This window comes from Pelobates fuscus, chromosome 4 (assembly GCF_036172605.1).
Source record: "Pelobates fuscus isolate aPelFus1 chromosome 4, aPelFus1.pri, whole genome shotgun sequence".
Taxonomy (NCBI): Eukaryota; Metazoa; Chordata; class Amphibia; order Anura; family Pelobatidae; genus Pelobates; species Pelobates fuscus.
Window position 1 is genome coordinate 238,196,999 of NC_086320.1, and position 17,717 is coordinate 238,214,715.

Consider the following 17,717-nt stretch of genomic DNA (forward strand, 5'->3'; position numbering starts at 1 on the left):
CGTTGAGTAGCGACATGGGTCTGTAGTGTTTGGTTTCTGGGTGGTCTTTGTTGGGTTTGGGGATAAGGCATATGTTTGCAGTGGTCATGTCAGTCGGTAGATGTTCCCCTTTTAGCTTGGCATTGAACACTGTACAGAGGTGTGTAAGGAGCAAGGGGCTAAATTCCTTATAATAGAGGGCGGTATAGCCATCGGCTTTTATTGGGTTTGCAGGTGCCTAGTGTGGCCGCCATTTCTTCCACTGTGGTGTCTATTGCTATTGCCAATTTGGCCTCGTTCCGTAGTGTTAGAAGTGTGATACGTTATCTATGAGGGTGGGGTGGGATGTGGATTCCCGTAGTAGGTGCGTGGAGTGGTTATATAGGTTATCAAAGTATTTCTGATATGTTTCGCCTATGTGCTCAGGGACGTTACCGAGGATCCCATCTTTTGTTCGTATAGAGGTGATGTGTTTGCTCTCTTTGTGTTTTTTTTTTAGTCTGCGGGCTAGCATGGAGTTCGCTTTGTTTCCCTTCTCGTAGTACTTCTGCTTAAGCCACATGAGGGCTTTGGCCGTGTCAATAAGTGTGAGGTGTTTGAAGAGGTCACTAGTTGCGTTTAGTTCCGCAAGTGTGGAGGTTTGTGGGTCTAGTTTATGTCTTGTCTCTAGCCTCCGTAGTTCAGTCATCGTCTCTGTAAGTTGTTGTATTTTCTGCTTTTGTGTGCTGTAATTATAGTTCCCCGAATGACCGTTTTGTTGAGGGCCCATAGTGTCATGGGGGATGGTGCCGTGGGTGCATTGAGTTCAAAATATTCAGTGATAGCATTGGCGATGGATTCTTTTATGTGTTTATCATGTACCAGTGTAGGGTTAAGTTTACATGACCATGGCCTTTTAAGGTTAGGGAAGGTTATGTTAAGCGAGATTTCTGCATGGTCTGACCATGAAATTGTTCTAATGTCTGAGTTGGTGACTTGCGATAGTAGATTTGGGGAGATTAGGAAGTGGTCAATTCGGGAGTATGAGGGGTGTGGATGCGAGTAAAAAGTGAAGTCCCTTGTGGAGGGGTGTTGGGCTCTCCATATGTCTATCAGGTTTTGCGTGGCCAGGAATTGGGCAAAGAGGATGTCATTCCTGGAGGGGCGGAGGCGGGTGGGGTGTTGAGTTGTCCTGTCTATTGCAGGTGTGTGTACCGCGTTGCAATCCCTGCCTATGACGAGGTATTTGTTGGAGTATGTTTGCAGGTGGGTCGCTCTTTGTTGCCAAAATGTGTTGTCCGGGACAGTCAGTGCATAGATCGGGCTAAAAGCGTAGTCCATGTGGGCTATTTTTCCCTCTATTGTGAAGTAGCGTCCTTGGGGGTCCGTGGTATGTGTGATGTTCACTAGGGGACATGTGGATTTCAATACAATTGTCTTTGCGTCAGGGATTTGGCGAGGAAGCTTCTTTTGTAGTAGCGGTTGGTAAGGGGAAATGAGCGGTGTGAGGTAAAGTGTGTTTCTTGGAGTAGTAAGATGTCTATGTGTTGTCTGTGGGCCCAACGTAGCAGCCCGTGTCTTTTAGTGGGTATATTTAGGCCCGTTGCGTTGACGGAGATGCATTTCAGAGTAAGGGGCATAGTGGTGGGCTTGGTACTGGGTTGGAGACCCCTGTGCGTGTACTGATGCACAATTCGCAAGTAGGGGGGTGGGGTGGAGGAAGGGGATCAAGGTAGAGGCGGGGTCGCGTGCCGCGGAAAGGCTGGTGGACGAGAGTTGGGGGGGGTAGGGGAGTGGGTAGTTGTGTGGAGAAGGGGGAGAACAGTTAGGAAGTATAGAGAAAAAAAACCCTAGTGGGTCAGTCTATTGGGCTTACTAATTGCCAATAGGGTGTGGGATGGAGTACCTGATTGCACCATAGGTATCGGGAGTAAAATCTGTGCGGTGTTACACAACTCGCGGACGGTCGGGTAGAGTCGTTCGCAGGCTGTCAGGAAGTGTTTTGCAATTCCGGTATGGAAAGTATATGTCACCTAAGTTGTGGGGGGTTGGCGTCACCCCGCTCCGTCCCGCCCCCCTGGCAAGATAGGCAATTTGTGGAGTGGAGGGTATTCTTGCGCACTCCCGTCTAAGCGATCACCAGGACTTAAGCTCGGACATTCCACAGGCCCCCCCGGGGGATCCCCACCTCTATGGGGGTGTCACTGCGGGGCATTCAACCCTGGCACTATGTGACCAAAGAGCCAGCGCCAGTCGGCGACCCCCACACACCCTCCCGTATCAACCATGCTAGCGTGGAGTGTGTCTCTTTTGCCCGAGAAGGCGGGCCTCGTTTGTGCCGATGTGTGGATCGGACCAAGTGCATGGTGCCTCTGGGTTCTGTGTAGTGAGCGGGCCGACATTTCCTCAATGCAAATCTTTGGGTATTGGGCGCGTGGTGTGTAGGAGCGCAAATGGTGTACGTGGGCCTGGGGGAGGGGGTGTCATGGTGTGTCTTGTTCTGGGGCTGATATGCCTCTCCCCTGGCTGTGTGAGGTGGCCGGGACAAACTGAGGGAGGGAACTCTGTGAGCGCTCCGCTAGTGTCCTGTGTGCTATTCGGTAGGTGGAGGTGGGCCGCGGGCACAGGAGCTGGAGAGGGCCGGCGGCAGTGCATATAACGGTGTAACAACACATGATGCCTAAATTGGTTAACTAGAGGTAAGTCATGGCTAGAAGGGAGGGCATGGGTATCTCATCTCAGTCCGGTGACTGTCCGACGGGTTGCCATGGTCTCTTGAGCTGGTAACTGTCCCGAACAGGCAGGCCACCTGGAGGTCATGCAGGTGAGTCTGGTTAGCTGATGTGGATGCCTGGAGCTCTAGGTGGAGCCAGGAGCTCCCAGATAGCATACGTGCTGTTGTGCTTGGTAGGTTTAGTCTCGAGTAGGTGCAGGTGGGTCTCCCGCCGGCGTTGGTCGTCAGTGAGATCCTGTGTCATCGCTCTTGGGTTGAGGCATTCTTGCTGGCCTGCCGGGTAGTTTGGCAGCGGTGGTGTCAGTGCGAGGCAAGCCCAATCTTTGGGCAAAGTCTCCGGAGTCAGCCATGTCGTACAGGGAGTGCGTCTGTGTAATGGATCGACTGGCACCCCGACTGGGTACCTCCGTTGAAGGAAGCTCCTAGCGCTTCCTGAGGACTCCAAGCACTGCAGCAGACACCACATCCACCGAACCAGAGAAGCATACGAATGCACTCAAGCATATGAATGCTGTAAGCAGATGAACAGGAAAAGCATACAATCAGCTTACACTCCTGGCAATCAGCATACAATCCAATTCCCCCAATAACGAGACGACACTTTGTTTTGAGGGTCAAGCAGAACTGACTGTACTGGCACATACAGCCTCTTTTATTCACAATCCACAAACATAGTACTGCCCACAGGGTTTTGAAATACAACCAATCCGTACAATACACACAGACACTCCCACAAAAAAATCTTCCCCCCTGCCTGTGATATGATTACTGAACACAATGGGTAATATAATTATCACAGGCAGAGAAATACAGTTTTATAAAACATATCACAGGGACCCCAAAACATGCAATAACCCTATAACCCTATAAGTATATCCTCGGAATCGGGGGATCTGGGTGAACCACAGATCCAAAATTCACCCAGATCCGTTCAGTAGTTTGGAAGATACATTTTAATGCAGATTCCGCAGAACATATACAGGCTATATGAAAAATAATTACTGTATAATGTGTCCCCTGTTGTATAGTTTAAAACTACTGCACGATGTCTTTGTGCACCAAATACCGTCGAGATGGCACCGTGTATAAAAGTCCAAACAGTGTCTGTGAGTTAAAATGGCCGTTGTTCTCCATTGTTCTCACCATGTGCCTCTGATACATGAAATGGTGGCCATCCAGTAACTCCACAGTATGTCCCCAGATGGCTCTGAAAGGGCCAGCAGCAGCATAATAAAATACAATATGCCCAAGTCAGTTCCTAGAAGGCCAATACATCCCAGGGCCATAGTCGCAGGGCAGTAGGCTGGCAAACAGGCTTCTCCAATGCCCAGTGGCGAGGTTGATTTCGCCACAGTCTGGTTGTCTCTGTGCACGGTTAAAAGGGTGTCCCCAAGAGTAGCGGATCCTTCGGAGAGTTAGCTCTTGAGTGAGGGGACACAAATCTTCTTTTACGTAGAGTGCTGGGTGCAAGGTCCTGGTAGAATTGGACCTGGTGGCCATCAATCATGAGAGGAGTATTCCGGGCAGCCCTCATTATTACTTCCTTGACATGGAAGTAGTGTAGCCGGACAATCACATTGCGCGGTTGTTCCATGTTGGTGGAAGGGGTTCTTAGTGCTCTATGGGCCCTGTCTAGGAGTAATTCTGCCGGTGGCGCTTCAGGGAGTAGGCCGCAGAATGTCTCTCGTAGGATGGAGGAGAGGGTATCCATTTCGACGGATTGTTGCGCCGAGACCTATTGTTCAGGTCTTTTTGGGCGTCCTCCAGCTGTCGGAGTTCTTAGCGTGGTCATGGGCGTCAGACAACATCCAGACATAAAGATCTAAAAAACTACTCATGAAATAGTATACAGACCTCATATACAAAGGCAGCTGCTGCAGAATATAAACTTATTAGATAAGTGGGCTGGATAATAAATTACCCTGTACCTACATACATAGTCAATGGGTTAAAGATAAAACTGAATACTATTTTTTTATTTATTTATTATGCCATTTATATAGTGCCAACAGATTCCGTAGCGCTTTACAATATCATGAGAGGGGATTTAGCTATAAATAGGACAATTACAAATAAACTTACAGGAACAAGAGGTTGAAGAGGACCCTGCTCAATTGAGCTTACATTCTATAGGAGGTGGGGTGTAAAACACATTAGGACAGGAATTTGCAATCAAATAAGGTGGGCTGCCCTTTAGGAGAGGGCAAGAGACAGGTATGTGAGGTAGGGGTTAGTCTTGGAGGCCATAAGCATTCCTAAAGAGATGGGTTTTAAGGCACTTCTTAAAAGATGCAAGACTCGGGGAGAGTCTGATGGCGGTAGGCAGGCTATTCCATAGGAAGGGAGCCGCCCGCGAGAAGTCCTGCAAGCGCGAGTTGGCCGTACGAGTGAGGACAACGGACAGGAGGTGGTCACGGGCAGAGCGGAGAGACCGAGAAGGGACATACCTATGGATCTGTGAGGAGATATAAGAGGGGCTAGAGTTGTTCAGTGCTTTATAGGTGTGAGTTAGTACCTTGAATTGACTCCTATAGCATACAGGAAGCCAATGTAAGGACTGGCAAAGGGGTGAGGTGTGAGAGAAACGACTAGAGAGGAAGATCAATCTAGCAGCAGCGTTCATTACGGACTGTAGGGGTGCAGTACGGCTATTGGGAAGACCAATCAGGAGAGGGTTACAATAATCCATGCGGGAAATTACTAGAGCATGGACAAGCTCCTTGGTAGTAACTGGTGCAAGAAAGGGGCGGATGCGGGCTATGTTTTTAAGATGGAATCTACAAGATTTGGCAACATGCTGGATGTGAGGCTCAAAGGTGAGACCAGAGTCAAGTATGACGCCAAGACAGCGCGCTTGCAAGGATGGACTGATGTTGGTACCACAAACTTGAAGGGAGAGTGTATTAGGAGGAGGAAAGACAAGGAGCTCAGTTTTTGAGAGATTGAGTTTCAGAAAGCGGGAGGACATCCAGTCAGAGATGGAAGAAAGGCAAGCAGTGACACGTTGCAGGACGGCAGGGGAGAGGTCCGGGGAGGAGAGATATAGCTGCGTGTCATCAGCGTACAGGTGGTAGTGGAATCCAAAAGAGGTAATAAGTTTGCCAAGAGAGGCAGTATAAAGAGAAAACAGAAGGGGACCAAGTACAGAGTCTTGGGGGACTCCAACCGAGACAGGGCGGGGGGAGGAGGTATCATTAGAAAAGGAGACACTGAATGAGCGTTGGGAGAGATAAGAGGTAAACCACGAGAGGACAGAGTCACAGAGACCAAGCGATTGAAGAGTTTGAAGAAGGAGAGCATGATCAAGGGTGTCAAAGGCCGCTGAGAGGTCAAGAAGAATTAGTATGGAGTAGTGGCCTTTGGATTTAGCTGCGATTAGGTCGTTAGTAACTTTGATAAGGGCAGTCTCTGTGGAGTGGAGAGGGCGGAAGCCAGATTGAAGGGGGTCAAGGAGAGAGTTGGAATTGAGGAAATGAGACACATGGGTAAAGACAAGTCTTTCCAGAAGCTTTGAGGAAAAAGGGAGCAGGGATATGGGACGGTAGTTAGAGAGGGTGGATGGGTCGAGGGATGTTTTTTTTTTTTAGTATAGGTACTACAGTGGCATGTTTAAGGTCAGCAGGGACGATGCCAGAAGAGAGCGAGCAGTTGAAGATGTGTGTTAGAGAAGGCACGAGACAAGTGGTGAGAGATCTGATAAGGTGAGATGGGACAGGATCGAGCGGGCAAGTGGTGGGGCGAGAGGAGCAAAGAAGAGCAGCCACCTCTTGGCCAGTAGCTGGGGAGAATGTCTGAAGGGTAGGAAAGGCATGATCTATGTGTGGTTGAGAAACAGAAAGGCAAGGAGGGGAGAATTCTTTCCTTAGCTGTTCAATCTTGTCAGTGAAGTAACATGCAAAGTTATCAGCAGTAAGGTTAGTTTTGGGGGTGGCCACAGCAGGGCGAAGAAGAGAATTAAAGGTGTCAAAGAGACGCCTGGGGTTGCGAGAACATGAACTAATGAGAGAGGAAAAATAGGACTGTTTGGCAAGGGCAAGGGCCGCACTGTATGAACACAATATGAATCTATAATGGAGAAAGTCTGATTGGGTACGAGACTTCCTCCAGGAGCGTTCAGCACAACGGGAGCATCTTTGCAGATAGCGCGTTGATTTAGTATGCCATGGTTGGGGGCGGGTCCTCCTTGGGGTGCTTGTTTGGAGTGGCGCTGCAGTGTTCAAGGCAGATGTAAGAGTAGAGTTATATATGGAGATGGCCAGTGAAGGACAGGAGAGGGAAGGGATGGACAGCAGTTGTGAATCAATGTCAGCTGACAACTGTTGGAGATCAAGAGAATTAAGGTCCCTCCTGAGTTGAGGGGGGTTAGGCTGAGGTTGTTGGGTGAGGGGGTACGCGAGAGCAAATGATAAGAGGTGGTGATCAGAGAGTCGATATGGAGTGTTGCAGATATTAGATACTGTACATGCATAAGTGAAGATTAGGTCAAGGGTATTGCCAGCTACATGGGTGGGAGAATGTGCCCACTGCGATAGCCCGAGGGAGGAAGTAATTGAAAGTAGTTTAGTGGCTGCAGAGGACAAAGGTGGGTTTATAGGAATATTGAAGTCCCCGAGAATTAGGGATGGAATGTTCGAAGAGAGGAAATAGGGTAGCCAGGCAGCAAAGTGGTCAAGGAAGAGAAGAGGGGAACCGGGGGGACGGTAAATAACAGCAATGTTAGCAGAGAAGGGTTTGAAAAGGCGAATTGAGTGTATTTCAAATGACGGGAAAGAGAGGGAAGGGGGGGTGGGAAGAGGTTTAAAAGAGCAGTGAGTGGAGAGGAGAAACCCAACACCACCACCTTTACATTCAGAGTTTCTTGGGTTGTGGGTAAGTTGGAGACCACCGAAGGACAGAGATGCAGGGGTGGCAGTGTCAGAGGAGGAGAGCCAGGTTTCTGTTAAGGCTAGTAAATCTATTGAACGAGAGATGAAGAAGTCATGGACAGCAGTGGATTTAGTTATATTGCAAACAGAGCGTGCGTTCCAGAGGGCAGTATTGAAGGAGGATTTAGAGGAACATGAGATGGGTATGAGATTAGTGTGGATCCTTGGGTTAGTATGTGCTGAGTTTGTTGAGAGGGGACCAGGGTTTGGAGAGACATCACCAACTGCTAGGAGCAGAAGGATAGAAAGGAAGTGAAGGTGGGAGTAGGATTTGAAAGTTTTGTAGGAGGGTATGTATGTAGAGGATTTTGGAGGAGTTGGTGGAGATAGGCTGGAAAGGTATGTGTAGAGTGCATGGGATGAATAGAGAGGGGAGGGGAGTAAGGTGGAAGTAATGATGATGGTGTTGCCAGGGACAGGTGAGTGAAAGGATAGGGATATTTTAGTGATGAGAGAAGTTAAAGTGAAAAATAGAAGGGAGAACATTAAAGAAAATGTGTATTATATAGATATGTAGATCATATATACAAACACACACACACAAATATCAATGAGTGTTTAAACCAATGTAAGGATGCAGTGTGTTAAATGAATTCAGGTGAGGAGAGGTTTAGTGACTTGATTGGTGTCTTAAGGAAACCAGCTGATGTGCACTATCTATAAGTAAGTTGTTGACCATGGGGTGGGATGGTGTGGGGAGGGTAGGGTGGGCAATCTTCCAGAGATGATACCTCTGCTCTGAAGATTCAGCAGGACTTGGTTGCTTGGGAGTGCTGGGTGTTAATGCTGTTTTAAGGGGCCCAGTCTGAAATATAAGGTCTGAGGTTAGAAAAACAAAAAAACACAAAAAAAAACACTATTATGGGTGGGGAGACATGGGGCTATTGAGGTAATTAATTAGAGATGAAAAAAAAAAGAAAAAAAAAGAAAAAAACTCTGCTGCCTTAGAATATACAGGTGTATATCCTAAATTTATCAAAATACCTATACTTTTTGTGGCAAAATAAAAAATAGAAATTTGAGGTCTGTAGGTCTGTATACTATTTCATTAGTATTTTTTTTAGATCTTTATGTATGGATGTTGGGTACTTCTCATAACTTTGATCACTCCTTTCATTACTCTGTTCACTTTTTTTTTTGTATTCTTTATTTTTATTTGTGCATGCATTAACAACAAGCGTGCAGAGCCACGACGGCTGCTACATGCAGTTTCATAGCTTAACAATACGTGGCAGTTAAACAGCACATTTTTTATAACATGAAGAGAGCAGGCTGTGGAACATTATTGGTTAATAGGTCTGATTTTGTACAAATACATCTGGGCTTGCTATCTTAATATGTTACTCAGGATACTAGATGTCCACAATGAGTTAAATGCTTGTCATATGATGATAAGGATAAACAAAACAGTGCTAGGGGACTCGTCAGGCCTACATGAGTTTAGGTGAATTAGAAATGGTGTTCGTTTGCTGAGTGTTATTATCGAGACAATGGGCTATTAACATCTCTGAGTCCTGTAAGCGTTAGAGAGAGGTAATCCTGGGACTGAGAATTACAAAGAGTCATTACATTGCTGGAGATGATCTTGTTGTGTGTTAGCAGGGACCATTTTAACTAGTTGTCACCTTATATCACAGATGAGCGATAACAGGGGGTTCAGCATCAGCGTGTCCCCAAAATTATCCGGTCCTTGAAACAATAGGCCTCCTAGCCGCTTTCTGTCTTGATGCCTTGAGTGGTCAGTGCTGTCTAGGTGGGTTCTGCATCGTTGTGTCTCGCGGTAGGTGCTATTGCCATAATTTCCATGAAATTGCGGCTTGATCCCAGTTGCAGCTTCCAGAAGCTTTATTGCTTTGTAATAGGCTGGTAGGACAATAGTGGGTGCTCTTTCTTCAGCTTTGTTGGCTATTTCACTTGTGTATCAGTGATAGCTCGATCTCTGTTGGCAGCTCACGCACATGGCCGGCGGCCATCTTGTGGGTTGTCGCCCGGTTGATGTTGCCCGCCAGGGCGGTTGTTTGGGCCCAGGTCGGTACGCTGGACAATGCCCCTGCAGACCGGGATGATCCCCCCCGTCCCAGAGGGGGGGTGCAAGATGCCGGCCGGAGACCTGGGAGAGCGGCCGTCCCATCCCGGCTATCCCCTGTTACTGGGGGTCTGTGTGGACGTCTGTGTGGTCTGCTGGTCGCGGTAAACCTCCAGTTTGCTCCAACTTTCGGGCCCTTGGAGTGGGAGCTCAGACAAACACGTCTGATCCCGCCGGCGGTCAGGCCCCGCCCCCTACTCTGTTCACTTTTATTAACATTCACTATTTCAATTTCCCGCCAATTATGTCTATTCTTGATCCGTAGCGGTTCCTATGGAGACGTTGACCACGTTGCTGTGACGGCGCTGAGTTACGTTATTACGTAGGAGCCGCGGGTCAACGTGAGTTCACACTGGGTCCGCACATGCGCGGTGAATAGAGTGGAACGCCGGGCTTTATGTACTACACCTGGGTAAGTCACTTTTTATTCATTGATATGGGTATATATTTGCAGTTTTTTGCATGAGAGTCACTTAATCCTGAGGAAGGTCCCTGCGTGGACCGAAACGTCGATTTACTTGTTATATGGAATAAAGCAGTTATTTGATACTTAAGTCCGAGAGTGCAGCCTGCATTTCTACTAAACTGGTATATATATATATATATATATATATATATATATAAATATAAATAAATAAATAAAAATACAGTTAGAACGAGATTACACACATATATATATTTATTTGAGTTATTTATTTTGTTAACGTATTTATACATTTATTTATTTTATATTATATACTGATATATCATTATAATTAAATATATTCAATTAATATCATTACACGTGTATTTTGATATTAATATATATATAATTATATATATTAATATTAAAATACACTTAGACAGTGTATGTGTATATATGTATGTATATATATATATATATATATATATATATATATATATGATCTAATTATATATTATTAAATTTTAAACTGTTTTAAAACTTTATTTCATTTTATTACAGGCAGCATGGGGACTACCTGTCATTCTAGGAACTCCCCCTGGCACTGCTGTGGATGGCTATTCCATCCATGTGATTGTGAGGTCCTCATAAAGACCTTGTAATCACATGGCCCAGGAGGGCCAGATCAGCAGCAGGGTGACTCCCTGGGATGCCAGGCAAGTCCCTCCATTGTGAACGCCGGTGTTTGGAGTCGGGTTCCCAAGGACGGCAAAGTACGGCCGCCGTCCTTAGGAGGTAGGATACTTAATTTTACCACCAAAACCCTGCAGCACACTAATTAGATGAATTGGAAGCACGGCCTCAAGCCATGGCTCCATGCTGGATATGAGAGTAGAGAATCTTATTTCCCAGACCTCATACCCCAACATGCCGTGACATCACGTGCCCATGCACAGTGCCGTCTTGGTTAATAATATAGAATCATTGTATTCAATAATCTTCTATGGCAGATGACGCATTAATGACGCATTGCAGCGAAAGCTGCTCAAAGATCGTCTATGAGAAGAAGGTCACGGTGGGGACTTAAATGACAAGGGGCATCAAGGCTGCAATGTTAGGAATAGAGATATGTATTCCTAACGCTACAGTGTTCCTTTAATATTATATTACTACTTGCATGTACTTCTTGTCCACATAGCATGATCACGTTAAACACAATCAAATGAAAATGTATGCTAGCATAATAATGTATAAGCAAACATCAAAAATAGGATATAATGAAGAAAAGCACACACATTCAGTATTTTTTTTTCAAAAAAATGCCTTATCTTCACCAATGTTGTTTACACTCCCCTCCCCATGGCCACCAATTGGTTCTACATCAAATTCAATTCACTGCAGGAAACATTTAAGGGTGTTAAGTGTTTTGTGCATTTTAAATACAATGCAGTATTTTATGATGCAGCTTCGAAACTGATCTTAACTAAGAACTTAATACTTTAAAAAGTAGAAAAACATTTTTTAGCGCAACAATACATTAAAATTAAAATTCAATTAAAGAAACCCACAATAAAATGCAGTGAGTATTAGTTGTTGTGGCACAGAGTGCTCCTTTAATCTGATATGTGAAAATCAGTTTTCCCAGTGATATAAAACACTGGAGGCAGAATTAATCCAAGGATTTCCACATACAATTACAATATATTTTTTTCAGCGCATAAAATATAAATTTAGACTTTTCTATATACTTACAGATCTGGTGTATACTGTTCTAATGAGTTTTGATCCTCTGACAGAGAAGTAGAATTTAGCACGTGGTCAAGCTCTTCATCTGTGATTATATCAAAAACTGTGTCCTTCGATTCCTCAGTAACTAAATAATACAAGTATAGCCATAAATTATATTATGTAGTGTATGAGTCCTGAAGAACAAATAAAGCTAAGATTGCATTATAGGCAGACTAGATGAGTAATTTAATATTTGTATATATTGTCAATTCCAATTCTATAATACAGTTTGAAACATTACTCTAGCTGTGAAAGGCCACAATACTTGTTATGCAATATATTTATACAGATTGCATACCACAGACGTACAGATATAGAGACGCTTGATGACTATATAACTGTTATATGCCTTTTTTATATATAACTGACCTGTTACTCCACGTTTTCCTGCAGTGGCTGGTGCTTCTTGCCGAGTGCTGTCTCCTGAATCACAAGCATTGCTAATTTCATCTTTCTTATAACAAGCCTGACAGCATCTTTCCTTTTTGCCACTGTGCTTTGTCATTACATAATTGTTGCAGCAGTAGTAGCAGAATATGCGTCCGCATAAGCTACAATTTGGCCAAAAAAAAAAGTGAAAAGTAAATTTAGTAAAGTAAAGGTTTATATTCTTTGCTGAATAGCAATTTTTCTGAATAGCAATTTTCTGATCAATGATATGCTGTTCAATTTTGGGCACCTGTTCTAAAGAAGGATATTATGGCACTAGAAAAAGTGCAGAGGCGGGCTACAAAATTAATAAAAGGAATGGAACATATCAGCTATGAAGAAAGGTTAACAAATTAAAACCTATTTAGTTTAGAAAAACGTCACCTGAGAGGGGATATGATATCATTATACAAATATATTCGAGGCCAATACAAACCATTGTGTGGAAATCTATTCACAAACCGGACTTTACATAGGACACGAGGTCATGCGTTTAGACTAGAAGAAAGAAGATTTCGTCTAAGGCAAAGGAAAGGCTTTTTTACTGTAAGAACAATCAGGATGTGGAATTCTCTGCCTGAAGAAGTGGTTTTATCAGAGTCCATACAGATGTTCAAACAGCTACTAGATGCATACTTGCAAAAACAGAATATTCAAGGATATAATCTTTCAATGTAGGGTAATAACTGCTTGATCCAAGGATAATCTGACTGCCATTCTGGGGTCAAGAAGGATTTTTTTCCTAGCTTGTTGCAAAATTGGAAGTGCTTCAAACTGGGTTTTTTTGCCTTCTTTTGGATCAACAGCAAAAAACACATGTGAGGAAGGCTGAACTTGATGGACGCAAGTCTCTTTTCAGCTATGCAACTATGTAACTATGTAACTATGTAATGTAAAATTTGCTTAAACTCTGTGGGCTTGATTGTTTCAACTGGAAACAATTGTGCAAAATTAAATACTAGAATATATTTTAAGAAGGTATATAAAACTCATATTTAAGAATTAGGATCTTTTTAATGGTCTAGTTAAAAAGATGAAATCCATGTGAAAAAAATAAACAAGAAAGAAAACATTATCTCCCACATGGCTACTATTATTCTGTGCACATAGTCAAAGACTCTCCCATATTTTAGTGACAGTTCCCTTTTTTGAGTCAGACCAGTTTAATTGTTGTTAAAGTGGGGAAAGGTTATACCCTTAACCCCTTCCCGACTGAAGACGGAGATTTTCCGTCAAGCTTGTCCGCGCGTTAAGGACCGTTGACGGAAAATCTCCATCATTTACTAACGTTAACGCCAGATCGCCACGATCGCGGGGTTAACGCTGTTGCTGGGTGCCTCGCTGTCAGAGGCAGACCAGCAACCGCCAATAGAGCTGTCCCAGCACATGTGATCGCTGTGACAGCCAGTCACAGCAATCACAGTGCTGCTGGGATTCCTGATCCTCCTCCCTCCACCTCTGTGTGGTTTGAGAAGTGGATAGAGACGGAGCGGTGCTGCAACATTGTGTGCCATTTTAGCTTAAAGTGTATCTGTGTTTTAAAAGTCATTTTAATACTTTTAAAACAGTTTTAACCCTTTCCCTGCCCTTTTGATCACTGCCTGCAGTGATCAGTATACTGATCACAGTATTTAACTGTGATCTAATTTTTTTTGTACCCTCAAGGATTAATTTTTATTTTTTTAAACCCTTAGGGGTTAATTTTATTTAATTTGTTATTTAATTAATTTAACGTTTCCTTAGTTAGCTGGAGTGGGTGGACTTTAGTGGGAATTTGGGAAATTGAGTGTTAGGCTAGTTAGAGATGAAAAGTTTAGAAAAGTTCTGAAAAGTTTTTAAAAGTTTAAAAAAAACTTTATAAAAAAGAAAAAGAATAGAAAAAAAAAAGTAAAAAAAAAAAAAAGAAAACAGTTTAATTTTGGGCACTTACAATGCTAATGGGCATTATTAAAAAACCCAGCATCAGGATGTACTGGTCCAAAAATCCTGTAAGCAGCACCCCTATTTACTCCAAGACCATGAACAGGTCCAGATATGAAGCAATGCCTCGCTTTTTACACTTCAGCGACAATTCGAAGTGCCCCCCAAGAGATAATGCTCAATACAATAATCTCTATACGATTCGCCCCTTTATTTCCCACTTCAACAGACAGTTTGGCTCAATGTACACCCCACAAAAAATATTTGTGTAGATGAGTCTCTCATGAAATACAAGGGCAGACTGGGGTTTAAACAATATATCCCGGCCAAAAGATCCCGGTATGGGATAAAGTTGTATAAACTTTGTGAAAGTGCCAGTGGTTATGTTTCCACCTTCCGTGTTTACGAAGGTAAAGACAGCCACTTTGATCCCCCAGGTTGCCCGGATATCATTGGGACAAGTGGAAAAATCGTATGGGATTTAATTAACCCATTGCTAAATACAATTACTATAATAGCATCTCTCTTCTTAGGATGCTTTATTGCTTTGAAACTGTGGCCTGCGGCACTATCCGAAAGACACGTGTCGGTTTCCCAAAAGCACTGGCAAGCAGGTGTTCATGCCAACATCTATGCATACGGAGCACACTCGAAGAGTCGCAGTTCGTGGCTGTGGCAAAAACAGCCACTTTAAACTGTATTTTCTTAAAAGTGTGTATACCGCTTTAAGAACCAAGTATGTATGTATAATGTATTTCAGGCGAACAATAGCGTTTGTATGCTGGCGGCATGAAAACCGCCAGCATTCATACAATAGTTTCACGAACAATGAATTTCAACACTGTTCGTGAAACGAACAAACTACCGAAGGGAGACCACACACAGGAGGTCGTGTGGCTCCCATTAAGGATTGCATTGTTGCAATCGGTAATTAGAAGGATTCAGGATGGCCTCCGTTCGGCTACCGACTACGCGGCGGTCAGCCATTTTGGATCCTTTGTTAGCCCAGCGGTATTTGGTCGTCGAGCGCCTGGAACTAAAATCGGCTACTCGACGGCACGAATACCGCTGGACTTCCAAGCCGTTCGGGAGCCCCGGTCCTTCGGTAGCGTGTTTCCCTAAGGTCAATCGGTAGTTTGAATGTAACTTAGAAATAATGTGTGTTTCGTGAGGCGTTCGGTTATTTATGCTGGGATCTGAGCGGTACTTTCACAAAATGTGCACTCAGATCCAGCTATCTACCGAACGTCCATTCGTTTAAATATAACGAATATTATAAAAGTTATGTGTTTTAATGTAAAATGTCAGTTGTGCTGCACGGAGGGATAATCCACTTAACAGTATATTCTAGTCGGAGTATCCCTCTCGTACAGCAGTGCATAATGGGAGAAATGTCCAGGTTGTTAAGTTCCCCATGTAGTCCCCTACTGTACAACCCCTGTAATGTCAGTAGAGAAACCCCTTGCATGGGGAATCCCATAAATACTGTGACCTGTGATTAAAAGTTCAGTTGACTCCCAGCCTATGTGTCGTCTAGTTCTTGGGAGGGAAGGATTCTTACAACGCTACCAGGATTATTGTATGCTGCATTTATTGTTCCTGTTACCCAGCGGAGATACTGTGGATTATACTACCTCTCCGCTACAGTGGCAGACAAGAAATTAGCGGGTGCCAGTCTGCATTAGGCAGTATAACAAGCACATGGGGGGAGTTGACCTGTCCGACCAACTGCTGCAACCCTATTTAATACTGAGGAAGACCAGGGCATGGTACAAAAAGCTTGGCATTTACCTTATGCAAATGGCGACTCACAATGCCTTTATTCTGTACAAAAAGGCAAATGCTGACCTTAAATCCACATTTCTGGATTTCCAGTTTCAGCTTATTTCTGGGCTGCTCACTGAGTGCCACAGTGGGGAACCATCAGCTGGGCCTAGCAGCAGAAGGGTTGAGACAGGTCACTTCTGTTTCCGGATACCACCAACCCCCAAAAAGAAGACACCCCAGAAAAGGTGCAGGTTGTGCTACCAGAGGGGCGTAAGGACGGAAACCAGCTTTTATTGCCATGATTGCCCCTCTCAGCCCGGCCTTTGTATTGGCAACTGTTTTAAAGTTTTTCACACCTAGGAAGAATAAGTTGCACATTGTATATATATATATATATATATATATATATATATATATATATATATATATATGTGTGTATATATAGAAGGCTTGGCCTGGAATTGTGGGAGGTACAACTTGCCCTATATAAACGCAATACAATCCTACTACCTGTCAGCGACGATCCCGGAAGTGCTTAGGTTCTTCTGGTTCACAGCCCGATACTGTTTCCCGCCCGGCAGTCCTCTTGAAAATTTCCCTGCTCGGAGTTTCGTGAGCAGCTAAACATCATTTCATCAGTCGAACGGCTAACAGTGAGTTATGAGCTGATCTCAGCACGATATCGGTCTGACTTGCCCGAGCACATAACCTTACATGTGTGGCATATACTTATACGCAATCGGCTTAAAAATTGCTTTTCGGCAGCTGCTGCGGTTTCCCGCCGGTCTGTACCGTGGTTACAGCTTACCTTTTCTAATAAGCGTTACGGACGAACTTAGTCGTTGCGGGGAGTCAGGCAGCTCCGTTTATACTGACTCGACTGTCAGCACGCATAGTAGCAAGGTGTATTCCCCATTCTTAACTCATGTAATAACGGGCGGTTAGGAAATTTCGTTGATAAGTTACTTTCCGTTTTGCTAGCTTTTAATTGTAAGGTCGGCATGCTTTAATTATGTGCATTACACTTACCATTACTCTTACGGGCGATCCTAGTCAGTGATTCCGGGCTGTGTTCGGCTAGGGGATTCATAGCTCTGCTTTCCCCGTTTGCAGGCTGGCTTTTCTGTCAGCGTGTAATTCAGTCAGTGAGTTTGGCTGAATATCGCCACCTTGTGGCTATGTTATATATGTATTAATTTTCATTCTTTTGAAGGCTTGTATAACTTTCAATGAAATTTCCATATTATATATTGTTTAAGAACTGTTTTAATTGCCAGTAGGGTTATAAACTGTATCATATTTAACCTGCTACTCGGGTCACTCGCACGCCAGTAATAGACACGTTATTGTTAATTCCTGTAAGTTAAATCATTTTATTATTATAGGTTAAATTTTATGTTCAACTCTGTATTATCCTGACTTTGTTTCCCCGCTCTGCCGGTAATCAGTTAAGACATCTCTAACATGATACTCGGTTAATTCATTCTTTTAGGATTAATACTTATAATGATAATGATAATAATAATAATAATAATAATAATAATAATTTCCATCAAACATTTCGTGTTAAACTTCGTTACCCCTCCGTTACCGCAAACTATAATTTTTCGTGGGGTGTAAACGCTCATTGGTTCAAAGGCTTAATATATATATGTGTATTTATATGCGGGTTCTTTACTCAGTACCTTTAATTGGGGTACTCAAAGT

The 17,717-nt window shown here is 43.9% G+C and overlaps 1 protein-coding gene across 3 annotated transcripts in view; it reads right to left on the reverse strand.

Annotated features, from left to right (window-relative positions):
- FYCO1 (FYVE and coiled-coil domain autophagy adaptor 1) overlaps positions 1-17,717 on the reverse strand; it is a 260,863-nt gene that overhangs the window by 44,084 nt on the left and 199,062 nt on the right. For all 3 annotated transcript variants that reach the window (XM_063452011.1, XM_063452010.1, XM_063452009.1), the window contains 2 exons: positions 12,264-12,445; positions 11,859-11,979 (listed from right to left, as the gene is read on the reverse strand). In XM_063452011.1, the coding sequence (XP_063308081.1) occupies positions 11,859-11,979; positions 12,264-12,445 (303 nt within the window). The remainder of the gene's footprint in view (positions 1-11,858; positions 11,980-12,263; positions 12,446-17,717) is intronic.